General features: G+C 48.1%; 1 protein-coding gene across 4 annotated transcripts in view; it reads right to left on the bottom strand.

Annotated features, from left to right (window-relative positions):
• Cracr2a (calcium release activated channel regulator 2A) overlaps window positions 1-15,996 on the bottom strand; it is a 113,680-nt gene that overhangs the window by 79,720 nt on the left and 17,964 nt on the right. The window contains exon 1 of one of the 4 annotated variants that reach the window (XR_005503914.2): window positions 12,754-13,004. The exons of 1 other annotated variant lie outside the window; for it this stretch is intronic. Coding sequence is in view for 2 of the 3 variants with exons in the window: in XM_006237508.5 (XP_006237570.1) it covers window positions 12,754-12,759 (6 nt within the window). In the remaining variant the exon portion in view is untranslated. Of the gene's footprint in view, window positions 1-12,753; window positions 13,005-15,996 lie in introns of those variants that run through there. 2 more of the 4 variants (XM_006237508.5, XM_006237505.5) reach the window with 2 other exon arrangements.

Below are 15,996 nucleotides of genomic sequence, written 5' to 3'. Positions count from 1 at the left end.
GTTAGTTTGACTGTTAATACTGAATCAGGAGAGAGCAGTGTGGAATGTGTTGGCTAGGAAAGAATGCTGCGGACTGTGTTGGCCATTGTGATAAGACACATGGACCGAGAGCATGCCTGAAGTGACAGAGGAGCAATAAAAATGGAGTTAGCTATACTAAGAGATGACCTCACTTAGAAGACTATCATTCTCCACACTAAAGTCAAGGGGGAAGCCACAGCTAGATCTAGGAGGCTGGTTGGAGAGTACTGAAGAATCTGGCCTTCCTGGAGCTCACCCACTCAATCCACAGGTTGCAAAGATTCACCAGGTGATTCCAGTTCTGTATGAGGCTACAGTCCTCATTCATTCAGTTCAAGACCATTAACCATGAGCAGACACACTTCCCGTGCCAGAGTCAGCAGCAGGTGCCCTCAGCAAGCACAAGCTAGAGAGTGACAAGCAGTAAACACACACGCCCTGTAAGCACTTTCCCGGTGAGGGAAAAAGACACCTACGGGTGCTCGCTGAGCCCACAACTCACCGGATTTGCTAACAGGATTTTGGCAGCAACCACAGCGGGGAGGCTTCCTCACCAGCAACCCTCAGCAAAGACAGGGAGTGAGAAGACAGAAGAGAGGTCCTGTTCCCAGCTGCAGGGACCTGACTTGCTTGTTCGGTGGATGACAAGGGCCATCCACAAGACATTAATAGCTGCATTGTTTGGATGTTTTGTCTGTGAGGGGGAATGATTTGGGTTGTCTCACGGTTTAAGGGCTTTCAGTCTGTGGTGAGCCAGATCTGTTGGTTCTGGACTCTAGTGAGTTCATGTAGATAACGGGGAGAGAGACAGAGGAGCCCGCAGATAAGATACAGCCTGCAGTACTGGCCTCTAGTGACTTCCTTCCTCTAGCCAGGAAGTAACTCCTAGTTTTCAAATCTTTTGAAAATAGCGAAGCCAGCTGGGGACCAAACCTTCAGCTCTGAACCTGTAGGGACATTTAATAACAAGAGTGCTCTTTCCAGGTAAGAATCTTAAAGAGATTGTTCTGATCTCCTTCTATTGTCAGTGGGTCTCAATGTGTGGGTGGAGACCCATACGGGGATCAAACAATCTTTTCACAGGGGTTGCATATCAGAGACCCTGTCTATCTGATATTTACTTTCCAATTCATAACAATTCATAACAGTAGCAAAATTACAGTTATGAAATAGCAACAAAAGTAATTTTATGCTTGGGGGTCACCACAACAGGGGGGACTGTATCAAAGGGTCTCAGCCTGAGGAAGGTTGAGAACCACTGATCTCTATTTTCTACTTTCTTATTATTACCTATTACTGTATTTACAATAAGGTGAGGAAAAACATCTTTGTAAATAAAAAGATTGGCCTCTCAACCTCGAGTGGATAAGAAACACATTTTAACCAAACAGGCAGACCAGACTAGAGGGTGATGCTGCTTTCCAGGTTTACATGGCAACTTCACAAAAATATGTCCTTCAAGCACTACAGAATTTCTCAAGGTCACAGAGTAAACAGGACTTGGTGTGTGAAGAGGATTCTTGAGCCCCTCTGTTCTAGGCCAGTGTGTGTTCCGTTATTCCACACGCCGGCTGTAGCTTCTCTTTGCAGCTGATGCCTTCTGGAAGCTGCCAAACACCTGCTATGGTTTGAACGCCAAATGCCCCTCACAGACTCAGGTGTTGCCGCCTGGGTCCCCAGTGAGTGGTGGTATTTTGAAATTCTGAAAACTTTAGCAGGTGGGGTCTACAGAGAGGAAGTCATTCACATGAGCACGTCCTCGATAACATCTTGCCCCTGGTCCTATCTCCCTCCCACCCCCTCTCTCCTGACCACCATGAGGTCAAGAGATAAGAGTTCTGACCACTACAAGTTCCTGGCACCATGCTGTGCTCTGGAGAACACGAGACTAAGTAACCCATGGACTGAATCCTCTGAAAGAGTGAGCCAAGACGTATCCTCCCTCCTCTACTGTGTCTATGTCGGGTGTGTGTTAGGCATAGCTATGCAGAAGTAGCCAATAGGATGCTCCAGGACCTAGCTCCCTCCTCTGGACTCCTGGCCTCTGATCCAGTCACAACTGCATTTAGTGAACTCATCTTTCCCCCAAGTCTGCCAACGCCCAGTCACTGATGTGACTTGGAGTCACCGAAGTAAAAGAAAGGTACAAGGCGGATACTCAAGCAGCCAGCCTCAGAGGAGGCAGAGTTGGGTTGGGACAGTAGCCCTTCACTCTGGATCCAGCCAGACCCTGTCCCTGACTATAATACCAAGAGAAGTCAGACAGATCCTCAAAGGTGGACGGTGAGAGTGTGAGAGACCATCTGATTGTCAAAAGATGCATGCTCTCCGTGAAAAAATAGCGGGCACGGCAAAATGAAAAGTTAATTAAAATCAGCATGTGGGTCTCCAGGAATGAAACGGAGGTCCCTTCTGCCTTCTTTGGAACAAGATGGGGCTACTGCCCAGCTGATGAGATCTCCCATTATCTCGTCTTGTAGAGAGGTCACAGATGGCTAGGGATTGGGGGAGGGGTGGGCACAACCTATGATTAAGACGAAGCTGGGGTTGGGGATTTAGCTCAGTGGTAGAGCGCTTGCCTAGCAAGCGCAAGGCCCTGGGTTCAGTCCCCAGCTCCAGAAAAAAAAAAAAAAAAAAAAAAGACGAAGCCAGCTGGTAACAACGCAACAATACAACAACATAAGCTTTGGTGGATGAATGGAGGATACAGCAGTTCTGCAGGACATCAGGGGTGTGTGTGGGGTGGGGTGGGGATGGCAGCCGGTGGCTGGAATGGAAAGGCTATCATTTGGAGAAGGAGATGTTTGCATTTTGTCTTGAGTAGGTGTGCACTTGGCACGTAGGTTCCAGTGTGTGTGAGCGTAGAGGCCAGAGGTTGACATCATGCTTCTTCCTAGTTTGCATCTCAAACTTCCCGTTTTCCAAAACAAGGTTTCTCATTGAACCTGGAGCACATAGATTTGGCTAGACTGGCTGGCCAGCAGACCTCAGGGATCCTCCTGTCTCTGCACTCCCAGCACTGGGATTACGAGTGTGCACCACTATGTGTGGCTTTTTAAGTTCGAGCTAGGGATGGGAACTCAGAACCCCATTGCTCACACAGCAAGCACTTTACCCACTGAGCCATCTCTGCAGTCCCTGACTTGGAAGGCCCTTGGAGCGATTCTATTTGGGGAAGGTATGAGCAATGGCTGGGGAGCTGGCTTTGGGGTTGAGCCCTTTCTCTTCCAGATGTTGGAGGCTAGATTTCTGTCCTGGGCTTGTCGTCAGGTCCCTACGTATCTCTCAACTGTGCTCTGAGAAGCGAAGGTTCTCTGAGGCTGAACATGAAGCCTGGTGTCAGCACTGGGCACAGTGGCCAATGCTGAAGACTCCTGGCGAATGAGGTCACTGAACACTGCAGTAACTCCACAAGCTCCCCTGGAACTGTCCCAGTGCTCAGGCGTGGGTGTCGTAGGGACTCATAATTTGGCTCAGAATATGTTCTCCATTGCCATTAGATTTTCTAGGGAGCGTGTTTCTGTAAGGAGGACTATGGTAAGTTCCCTGTGTACATCATCAGCTGAATGATGTCAACACTGATAACAAGAAAACATCCATATGGCATTTTTAGGGTCCACAAAGATGTCTGCCACGTACACGCATTATTTATGAGTTACTCTCTTATCTGCAATACACAAACATTCCCATATGACTGTCAAAGGTTATGCTATCTCATTTGCAATAAAAGCATGCCTGCAGTTACAGGTCCTGCCTGACAGCTGGTGGACGGCCAGGCCTGGGGATGCAGGTGTCTTGCCTGTACCCTTTCATGTTGACACCTTTCTCTCCAAAGCCTTCCAGCTTGGCAGAGAAGCGTTCAAATGGGTGATGAGAGCCTTACATGGAGACTTGGGAGCCTCAGCTCCCATGTGACCCCCTGATGGGTATTGTTACGTTTTCTTGGTTCAAAGAACACAGGACTTTAGATTTAACCACTGAACATCTGTATGGTTGACAACAGTTATCTTAGGTAACTTTAGCCACAGAACATGTTATAAGAACAGGATCTCTATGTTAAGGTCATTTTGGAGGTAATGAAACACACCTCACATGGGGTCTTTAGCAAGGGGCCTGGTACACACCCGATGTTTACCGTGTGCTGCCTGCATTGTTGTTTTCAATCTTTCGAGATTTATTTTATGCGTGTGGATATTTTGCTGCATGAGTATCTATGGACCATGCATGCTGTGCCCAGGGAGGCCAGATCCCCTGGAACTGTAGTGACTGACAGTTGTTACCCATTATGCCATATGGGTGCTGAATCCAGTCACCATCTTGGCCAGACACTTGGCCTTCTGGCCACCAGCTCCTCCTGTCCTTGCTGACACCCATGAACTCACCAGACTCCGCCCCTCCAGCTCTTTTCAGTGGTGTATCTAGGCTGGGAACTACCCTTCCCCTCCTCCCTCCCCTCCTCTCTTCTCCAGCTTCTCCCCTCTTCTCTCTTTGCTGCTCCCAAAACAGGAGGTTTCTTAGCACCAGCCCAGGTCAGTGTTTTGTACATTTACAAATCTGTAAGTTACAAAGCCCTGCTTTGACTCGATCCCCAAACTTCTCATCAGAAGTCAAAAGGAGTTTCTCCTTAATCTCACAATAAACCTTCCTAAGAAATCTTAAATTCTAGAAATGGCCTTTGCAAGGTCACATTCCTTTTCAAGAAAAAAAAAAAAGACATATAAATGACAAACGTCCGCCATGCCTGAAGAAAGAGCTTAGACCGTGAGCAGGCTCCTCACCGTCCATCTGCTCCCCACACCACGCCAGCCTCGCCAGGAAGCTGCCTAAATTCTGTTTCAAAAGACCTAACAGCCTCTCCATCTCCAGGGATCCTGGTGCTGTGAGCATCTCCTGCCGTTTTATCCTTCTGCACCCGCTGCTTCCCTTTGCCCTGTGGCCTGCAGTGAGCTCCCCTCCTGACCTGTTCTGGCCAGTCACACTGAGCTTTCAGAACTGGCCATTATTTCCCCCTCCAAGCCTTGCCCCAGAGCCTCTTCAGTTGTAGTCTAAGCAAGAGCGTGCAAACGCCAAAACCTCAAGGTCTCCCTCTGGACGGACTCAGAACCCGCTTTCTATTACAAGGGATTAAAGTGACCGAGATCAACCGGTGTTACCCTAAAGCAAGACCAGAAACCTGGCAGGGGCTGGGGAGAGTCTGAAGCAAGATGTAGAATCCACTTTCACATCACGGGCCAGGGCTCAGTCAGATGCTGGATCCTGGTCTGTGTTTGGTCCCTCTCCTTAGCCACTCTGCAGAAGGGTTAGCGAGCCAGGACTTCCAGGTATTTAAATCCAGAGAGTTTCCTCCTAGAGTTTCCTCCTAGCAGGAATTAAGCAGGCTCCAAAGCCAAACAAATTTTCCTAGCGGCTTCACCCTATTGGCCATTTCAGAAGAATCCCCAGTCCAAAACATTGTGTTATATAATTACCCGCTCCTGTTGTCAGTAACTTACAGCCCAACTAAAATAATTGCACATGATAAACTGAAGCCAGACAGAGAGGAGGGAGGGAGGGAAAGAGAGGGAGATAGAGGGACAGAGACCGAAGAGACAAAATAGAAGAAAATCAATGTGAATGGTGGTTGTTTACGAGGCTTGTGGGAGACAATTTCTTTACTGTTTCATACACACATTTCTTACTTTCATAATAAAACAATTTTCAAAAAGTTTAGGATAGATAAAGGACAATGATGTGATTAATGGGTCACCTGGGGGGTGGGGAGTGGGGAGTGGGGGGTGCTTGCTGGGCATCTAGAAAATAAGGAAGCCGAGGCCAGGCCAGTGGAGCAATGAGAAGAGGCAGGGGGAGGGAAGAAGCATGGGATGTAATCAGGAAAAGGGAACTGGATAGTTAGTGCTGGCCCAGGATAGACTGAAGGGTAGTGGTGAGTCCAGAGAGACAGGGTCAAGCCTGTGCTAAGTGACTCAGAGTTTATTCTCATGGTCTTTGTGTTCCTTGTTAACGACTATCAGCTCCACTGTGTTGCACTTGGCTGTTTACACTTGCGTCTCATTCATTTTTAGAACCACAGTGAGTAGCGCGTGCAGACTTCAACAGGCTCCTGGATCCTCCGAACCCTAATCCTCTGAATTTAAGTCATGTGGTGTTAGGTGCTTGACTTTAGAAATTGGTGCTGATCGGATGGCTCAGAAGCTCAAGGTGCCTGCAGCCAGGGCTGACTGAGTTCATTCCTCTGAACCCAGGCAGAAGAAAAAAAATCCTCATATTGTAGGGTAGATTTCAGGATGGGAGTTCACGTGGGAATGTGTGACAGGCACTAAGGTAGACACTTCGGTTGCCTAAATGAATCCTACCCAGACTCTGTAAGATACTGTTATACTCCTTCACACACTGCCCTGAACTGTTAGGTAACACGCCTGGGGTCACGCAGTCATTAGACAGTCAGTCCAGAGCATTCTGGAAACAGTATGGCGGCTGGAATTAAAGAGAGGGAAGCAGAGAGACCAGACTGGTGCAGGGCCACAGTCTAGATCCAGGACTCGGACTAGCTTCTTCTTATATGGGGGTTGCGGCCCCGCAGAGATGGGTAACTGAGTGTGAAGGTCTATGGGGCAGCACTGAAGAATGCAGCCAGAAATACCTGAGGGGTGAGACCCTGACTGTGTCGTGGGTGACAGCGCCTCCCCTGCCAAGCGATACTTTCTGTTCTAATAGAACATAATGGCTTAATTACAGAGAACTGAGACTACCTTATCCCACCCCTTAGTGTGTTAAATTATTATAGCTTTTAATTGTATTGTGTTAGATGCTTGCTTTTAAAAACTGGTGTTTGGAGTTGGTGAGATGGCTCAGGAAGCCAAAATGTCTGCTGCCAAGGCTGACTGCCCAAGTTCAGTCCTCTGAACCCACACAGTAAAAGAAAGAACCAACTCCCAACACATATCCTCTGATCTCCATGCACATGCTGTGATATGTGCGCGCGCGCACACACACACACACACACACACACAAATAATAAAAAGCATTAAAATTCTAATTGGCGTCTGAATTACTGACTTGAGTTTCATTTAAATATCATCAAATGAATTTCGGGCCTGGACATAGGACAGAATTTCCAATGGTTTCTGCAATCATCCTAAAAATACTTCTGCCATTTTTGTACTGGGTGTTAATGGAGGGAGTGTCCTTAGTGTTATGATTATAACATCAAAATCTCGATTAAAGGTACAATGTCAAATAGTCAGCCAACATTTAATTTTAATGTGAAAATAACATACACAGCTGTCTTAATGGTATGCAAAGTCTCTCTCCTCTTTAATAAATTAAAAGATTGTATGCATCAAATAATTATTTTAAAGTGAATTTCATTATGGTTTAAATATTTGATTTGTATTCTTATTTTATAATCTATAAATTCAGGTCACATAAAGTTTGTTGTCAGGTGAAAAGGCTCATGGGAAAACGGTTTAAGAACCCTAATGCAGACTAGCACAGGCATCTAGAAAGTAGATGTCAGAAAAGGGGCTGGGAGGTGTGGTGCTCTGCTCTACCTGAGAGCTGACTTGTTTCTTAGCAACCGCATCTTTTGTGTTTACTCTCTCCAATGACAACACAGGGATACATGGTACCCACAGGCATTAACCCTTGCTTAGAATTGCTCCTGCATATGTAGAAGAAGGCTGTAGATCCTCTCGGCAGGATGTGGTCAGAATCTGCCTGGTCTCGTATCCACTGTATTCCTCATTAAAAACCCCTTGGTCTGAACAAGTCCATGAAGATGCAGACTTAGCTGACCCTCCCTACACATGTCAATCCATCCTGGCTCCAGAGAAAGCAGGGTTAGGATGCAGTTGGGGTGGCACAAAAGTGGCTTTGGTTTCCATGTCAGTGGCCAACCAGACCAGACCGCCTCTGATAATTTTATTCTCTGCTCTGAGCCTCAAATTTCACCTACAAATGGTTTGGGCTGGACAAGAGGGTCTATGCAGTCACTGCTAGGCCTTTGGTTATATGTCCTTGTGCACTGAGACCCAGCACCCTCTTTGGTATTTCTATGGTCATGTTAATTAAGCAATTCCTTGTATGTAAAGTCAGATAGCCTATGTCTTGCTGCTTGACTCTGAGCCCTCCGAAGTCAGGATCTATCTGTCCTGTCTTCAGTATGGTTTCCTGTGGCTGAGCCTAAAAGAGCAATCAGTGCCCAGTGTTTGCCATGTCCTTTCCTTGCAGGCCGTTTTCTCTCTGTGGCTCAGGGCATTGGTTCATATGCCTTTATCCACCCCTCGAGTCACCCTGGGGAAGCCTTCTGGTTTACCAAGCAGGAGGAGGTGTATTTATTGCTCAGCTGGACTTCCACAGGCCCTCTTTCCTTGAGGCACAGGGAAAGTGCTCCAAGGAATGCTACCACATCAGCAAGGATCCTTGTGTTGGCCTTGGCTCTATCTCTATCTCTAATCTCAGCCCCATGCCATAGTCTCATGGAAAAGACCCTTATCTGTACCCAAGATAATGATCAAAAATGGTGCTTCCAGAAGCAAGATGATGTCCACAATGACCACTACCTTGCCACTTTCCCATCCAGGGATCCCCAAACTGGTCCTTGAGACCTACAGCTTCGATGTAGTCTGTGCACAGCAAAATTAAGACAGAGGACACCCAACTGAAATAAACTATCGCTTCTTCCAGACATAATACTCCTGGACATATACAGGAAAGATTTCATGCCAGGGACCCACAAAGACATGTGACACATGTATGTTTATTACAGAACTAGTCACAATGGCCAAGATATGGAGCCAGTCTAGATCCTGGTCACCAACATACAGAGTGACAAATGTGACGTGGCATGTGTGCCATGTGCGTGGTGGTGTTTATTCTGCCATAAAGAACAGAAGTGTCATCTGCAGGGGACTGAGTGGACAGAGAGATCACTGTGCTAAGTTGAATAGGACAAAGATCGAATGTGTTCTTTCATGTGCAAACTCTGAATAAGTTATGGCAGCAGGGCGAGGGTTAGGTTGGGGGAGGAACAAGTCTAGAGGGAATGGGAGCAGGAGAGGGAGACAGCAGACAGAGAGAAAAATATTCAAGTTACTTCTCATAGACAGAACCAAGATTTACACACACACACACACGAACACATGCACACACACACATGCACACATCTGCTCATGCACACACACACAGGGCACGAAAGCAGGAGAAATCAATTAGTGAAGGAAGGAGGAAGCAGTAGGGAGCTACCTGACAGTGTCAGATCACCCCACCTATCCATGGAAGGAAGACACCTCCTTCAGTAAAAATATTACTCTGAGAAAATGGAACAGGAGTGTTTCCACATCCTTGTTCATTTCTAGGACAATGGGTCACCAAACGTCAGCAGAGCTCACAACCAGAGACTAAGAATAATGTGTCTGTTGCGCTCTTCCTCCTGCCCCCTGACCAGGTCCTGACCCTGGTCAAGGCATTGCAGTTCCTCGATGTTTCTTGCCATGCACGTTTAGAAGGCAATGTCATTCTCAGGTGACATCACTGCTTCTACACTACTGGCCCTTTCTGAGCTCACTGTTCCAAATTAAGTGTGGGAGTACTAGATCCACTAATGCGGATTGTGAGCTCCTGTTTAGCAGTCTGGAAGCTTCTCAGCTCCTCTCCTGCTGAGCCAGCCTTGAAGTTAGAAAGAAATCTGCTTCCTGGGTATCGTTAATGAAAGTTTCACTGTGTAAGCCAGCGGGAAACAGGGCATGAAGCTGCAGTCCCTCATCCCGGAGATGCCTCCACATACGAGATAACCAGCTGATCGCTAACTAGGTACACTACCAGGTTAGCTGATTGCTAACTAGGTACACTACCAGGTTAGCTGATTGCTAACTAGGTACACTACCAGGTTAGCTGATCACTAACTAGGTACACTACCAGGTTAGCTGATCGCTAACTAGATACACTACCAGGTTAGCTGATTGCTAACTAGGTACACTACCAGGTTAGCTGATCGCTAACTAGGTACACTACCAGATTAGCTGTTCTCAAGCTGCTGGCCTGAAGACGGGATACAATAATCCCTTTGGAGAAGTTTGGAGGAAGGCTACAGAATTTACTCCCAAGACATCTTCAGACCTTCCCGACGGTGCTGCAATTATCAGGAATCCTTCAGGGCATGGGACACAAATGCTCTGTCCACTTTCATGAAACCACCAGTGTGGGACAGTAAAGCTTGCCCGTGTGAGCTGACTGCATGGCTGCCTAAGGATCTGAGTTAGCAACAGAGTCAAACTCAGATGCGCAACCTCAGGCAATCAGCTACCGCTCCATAAACATTGCACAGAACGCTGCCCACCTGAGAGATTCTTTAACTATCCCAAGGGCTCCATCTCCATGGCAAATATTTGGGAACACCCACGTTTTACCTCCTACGTTAAAATTCCTAGATAAACGAGTTCTGATCTCTCCATCATTTAGCCTTGAATGAAGTATGAAGAGGGAAACTTTTAAAATTCCTTTAAATTTTGTGTAGTTTATTTTTACATGTATAGGTGTTTTACCTGCATGTATGTCTGTATACTGCATGCTAACAGAGCCAGAAGAGGAGGTTAGATCCCCTGAGACTGGAGTTACAGATGTTTGTGAGCCACCACGTGGGTGCTAGGAATTGAATACGGGTCCTCTAGAAATGCCAGAGCATTCAATTGCTAAGCCACCTCTCCAGCCCCCAAATTCACAGTTTTAAATAGCACATACATCAATATGAAGACGGCCATAATGACTGCCCTGAGACGTGTGACAGAACAGTCACTGCATACACACCCTGATGACGGACGCATTTAGACTGGATGTAAGACGCCCCATAAGAAGTAAGGTAGTGGATCCATGTAGAAGGCAACGGGATTTGCTGCTTCCGTGTAAGACTAAGGGATGGCGAGGCCTTTCCCAGCCTCTGGGAAGAGAGGAAGGAGGAAGCAGCCTTTACTGAAGTAACTATGAAGGTAAAAGCAGAGAAGTGTGTTAGTCACACACATGGGCTAAGCCTCATATACAAGTAAAGTACCACGGTCACGTGCTATGATGTGGCATGGCCTTTGATCCCAGCACTCAGGAGTTCACAGCCAGCCTGATCTATGGAGTTAGTTCCAGAACAGATGGGGCTACACAGAGAAACCTAGAGCCATGAGAGGTGGAGCTAATCTCCCAGGAAGACACCACAGATCTGGAAACTTAGCAGACTACTTGACAGGACAAACTGGAGTGAGGAATCTGACGTTGTCAATGGTGGGAATAAGTGGGGGGCGACACCTACCTTAGCTCCATTTAAGTAAACCTTATGTCAAGACCTGAAGATAGTTTGCGGGAGCACAGGGCCCTTTTGTTGTTGTTCCAATTCTGGTTTGACCATATTGAACAAGTCTTTTGTGTGTGTGTGCATGTTCGTGTGTGTGTGTGTGTGTGTGTGTGTGTGTGTGTGTGTGTGTGCTTGTGGGGCTCAATCTCATGCATCCTCCCTCAGGAGATGTCCACTTTGATATTTGATATTTCGGGGGCTCACCAATTAGGCTAGGTTGGCTGGCCAGTGAGTGCCCATCCCCAAGGCTCTGCCCATCTTTGTCTCCTGAGCATTGAGATCACAAGGGGCTGCCGCTGCCACACAAGCCCAGCTTTGTATGTGAATCCTGGGATTGAACTCAGGCTCACAAGCACTTTGCCCACTGAGCTCTTTCTCCTCATTTGTCTCTTTCATTGTCATACCAGGGGCAAGTGGACAGGCTGCGGCACTGCCAGAACGCAGACTCTGACCCTAACAACTTCTGAAGTATTTCCACTCTGATGCTCTAAACCAGTGGGTGGCTTCCCGCTTTCACGGGAACTGCACGCTCCACGGGGGCCTTTCAGTTCAACAAGTATTCGGAAATGCTTTACTCTAGACAGACTTCGTGAGAGGGGGAAGGATACCACTATCTCAAGACTTTGTCCTTTTGCCATTTAGACTTCTTCCCTAAACAAACCTGGGCTTCTGGCATAACTTCTCTGACAATTCATAACTCTGTCCTCTAGGGGGCAGCACCAACCTCATTAGGACCACAGTTAATTTCTCTGAGGAGCAAAGCTGGAAAGGTCAGGTAAGCCCTGTATTTCGATCCCTTTCCTGTCTCTGGTTCCATGAGAACAGGGAGGGTACAGGGTACATCATGGTCACCATGTGACAATCAACACAGAGGCGCACAGTAGAAATGTCTATGGTCTGAACCCATGGGGACTCTGTGGTCCCTTTCAACGTGCTACAAGTACATTCTAATTTCCCTCTCCTCTGAAGAGCCAGGAAGGGACCTCAGCAATCACTCTGAGGCTGTTCGTTTCAGCACGTTCATTCTCTACAGTGCCCCTGCCAGCGCCAGCAGCAGCTGCAGGACCAGAGCATTGTCTAAGAACAGCAGGCTCCCTCCCCAGCAGCTCTGTCTGCAGGCTGTTGTGGTATGTTAATGCCACACTGGGGGTGGGGGAGCACCTAAAGCAAAACCCCAGTTACTCAAAGATAACCACAGACTCCAGCTGCTGCTGCATGCAAATTGGGGGCTGGGGGAGGGGTTGAGGGAGGGGGCGGAGCATCAGTTCAGAACCACCACAGCAGCAAGCAGCCCAGGCCAGTGAGCCTGAAGTTCCCGTCCCTGGACCCATCTGTCATGCCTTCCAGGTCTGACCCTCCTCCTCCCTTCTGCCTAGTGGCTGTCTGGGTGGCATTACCTTCATGAGTGTCCAACGAGGAGGCCACCCAGCTGGCAGGCTGAAGTAGGGATTGATTGAACAATCAATCAATCAGGAATGAGAAAAACTGAAGTCAGGCTTAGCCCATATTTCTGACCCGGCTGAGCCAGTCTCCAGGGAGCTCACAGCGTCCACAGCGGTGGCATTGTCCCTTTGTCATGGACAGCCATCAGCGCTGTGGGCAGGATGGCTCAACACCTTAGCTTAAGGCCACCACTTCCGGGGCCCTCACTTCCTTCCTTCACCATGCATTGTTTAAAGTCTTAAGACAGCCAGGAACTGCCCCGCCTCCTGACTTCAGGGTGAATCTTTTGCTTTTGCTTCCTTCAGGACCCAGCTGACACACGCCTGCCACTCCAAGGCCACCTGGCAGCAGCTCCATGTTCTGTCGCACTGTCCTAAAAGAGCCTTGAGCACGAGGATGTGACTCTCTCATCTTGGCTCTCAAGTCCAGCAAGGGGCCTGGCATGCAGAGCTTGCTCAATATGTCTGGGCTCTGAGGGAGCAAAGAGGCAGTGAAGCAAACTATAAAAGTGACAGATTGCAAAGGGTAAGTGCAGAGGCCTTCTTTGGCGGCATGTCCTGAATTCTCAGAGACGCTCTTAACTTCATCACGGCCACTGTCACCCAGGTGCATGGCATCACTGATGATATCCTCAGAGAGTAAGAGGTATACTTGTAAACCATACTTTCTTCCCCCCTCCCCACCCTGTGAGGCACAGGCTTCGTTTTCTTAAGCATCAAGCTGTAGAGTCAGAAAAATACAGGTTCGGATTCTCGTCCCGTCTAGTGTGAGCTATGGGTAGTGGTCAAAAGTTGCTGTGGCTGTTCACTTGTCTAACATCCGCCCTCATGAGGCTCAGGCTGCCTACCATGGGCGAGGGTGTTTGGATGCTCTGTCCCCATCTGCTGATGCTGCCTTGGAAGGTTCTGGAACCTTTTAGACTTGGTGCTTAATTGACAGCGGGGGTGGGGGGGGGCTGGCCAAAGCTCTCTGCTCCCTAGGATGAAGGGAGCAAGCCATGTTACCACAGGCTGCCACCCCCAACAATAGAAGCCAGTGCTCCTGCATGCCTTCCCCGCCGGAAGCCAAAATAAATCTTCCTGCCTTTACATTACATCTCTTCAGATATTTGATTGCAGCAACGAGAGAAACAAGTAACACGCAGTTCTACCCATTTTTATCGCTGGTTACTAAGCCACTTCCCAGACTGTTCTAGAGCAGCCAGACAACCCAGTGCCTCCTCTCCTTCCCTTGAGAGTATGGACCTGGGGACATAAAGCAAGTTCAGGGTTTCAGACAAAGCCCGAGATGGCCCAGCTAGTCAGGTGAGTTAGAACCCCATTTACAGAGAAGCCAGTCTTCCCGCTCGGGGGCTGAGTACATCAGCCGGCTTGGCTCTCAGTTTCCACCGTGAATGATGTAAGCATTCAGATTCATTTCATTCTTAATCACACTGCAGTGCCAACAGGCCATCAGCACTGGTCCAACCATGAGATGCTGGAAGAGGTGGTAGGGAAGTTGTCGATTGGAAGTAGGCTCGCTCGTAGTATTTATAGAGACAAGCGGTATTCAGCTCTGCCAGCTGTTAGAGTGCTACAGGAAGCCAAATTCTGGGTCCTTTGGCTATTTCAAAGATAACTCAGAAATGTTAAATATTATACATATTCAGACATGATAAAGGAGCCAGTAAACTGGGGCAGCGTTGCCTATAACACTAAACGACAGAAACCATGTCGGCTGTACGGGGAGGGGGGGTCCTACGCAATGGGGAGGCAGATGCAGCTCAGTTAGCAGAGTTCTTGCCAAGGAATGCACAGAGCCCTGGGTTCAGTCACCACGTGTAATCCCAGCAAGCAAGGCCAGTCTTGGCTACAGAGTGAGCTCTGAGTCCGCCTGGCCTACATAAGACGTTGTCCCAACAAATCAAAGAAAATGAGGAAGAAAACAGGATGAGTTAAGTAGGAAATGGTGAGGTGCAAACGAAGCATGGATGGTGCGGTAGGACTTCACAACTGCGATCCCAGCAGCAGGCAGGTAGAGGCAGGAGGATGATGAGTTTGGTGCCAGCCTAGGGTCCTGCTACCAAGTCTAATGACTTGAGTTTGAGCTTTAGGACTGGTCTGGTTGAAGGAGAGAACTGGGCTTCACTTGTGCATTGTGACACACACACACACACACACACACACGCTAATAATAATAATAATAACAATAAAATATATCTTTAAAAGCAAGTCTAGAAGGATACATAAGAAACCACTGAAAACCTACGAGGGGCAGGTCAGAATGCATAAATGAGGGAGGGACAAAATCTCCGTAAAAGGCAGTTGATTTTTCAACCGCTGTGCCTGAGAATTCAATAAACTGTGAAAGGAACCCACCGCCAGGCTTCAGAGAGGCTGGTGGCCTCAGGCCCTTTGCACGGAGGATTTCCCAAATGTTAGGGAGCAAAACTGGCAGCCAAGAGACTGAACTTTAGGTTTGGGGGGCAGCAGGTTTTGTATTCGTGTCTGTTATCTGGAACTCTCTGGATTGCCTAGTAGGGCACTAATTGAGCCCAGTAGCTCTTCTCCCCCAGGGGTAAGGGACACCCCCACAGCCCTACTTGTCCTGTGACGGGGGAGCGAGAGGAAGGTACTGGTTCTCCTCCAGATCATGGTATGGTGGGGTGCCTCCCTGAAACCAGCTGTAGCACACTCATTTCCAGACCAGGACCAGAGGCCCCTTGCTCCTTCTGGTTTTCTTCTCTCTGATTCTCGCGGAAAGTACAAAAGGACACTGGTAACATTTACCCGTAGACACATCTGTATATCCCTCTTCTTGTCACTGTGAACAAATTAATGTTCTTGGTCTGAATTCTGACCTCAAAAAGAAGAGACTCTCGTGTAGTCAAGAGTGGTCACCCCACTATCTCAGAATGCAATCTCAGAGGTCACCCCAGTATCTCAGAATGCAGTCTCATTTCGAAAGTAGGTTGTTGGGTACAAGTAGTGATGCTGAGGTCATACTGGAGTAGAAGGGGCCCCTAAGCAAACTAGACTGCGTTCTTATGAGCTGTCACACACTGGGCGTGCACATGTTCCCGCACGCATACACACACACACACAGAGAGAGAGAGAGAGAGAGAGAGAGAGAGAGAGAGAGAGAGAGAGAGATTCTAGAATATCATGTGGGACAGAGACAAATTAGAGCAATATGACTGCAAGCTAAGGGACACCTTG

The sequence above is a fragment of the Rattus norvegicus genome, chromosome 4 (genome assembly GCF_036323735.1).
Source record: "Rattus norvegicus strain BN/NHsdMcwi chromosome 4, GRCr8, whole genome shotgun sequence".
In the NCBI taxonomy this organism is placed as follows: Eukaryota; Metazoa; Chordata; class Mammalia; order Rodentia; family Muridae; genus Rattus; species Rattus norvegicus.
Note: the sequence above shows the minus strand (reverse complement) of the source record. Positions and strands in the feature narration are given on the sequence as shown.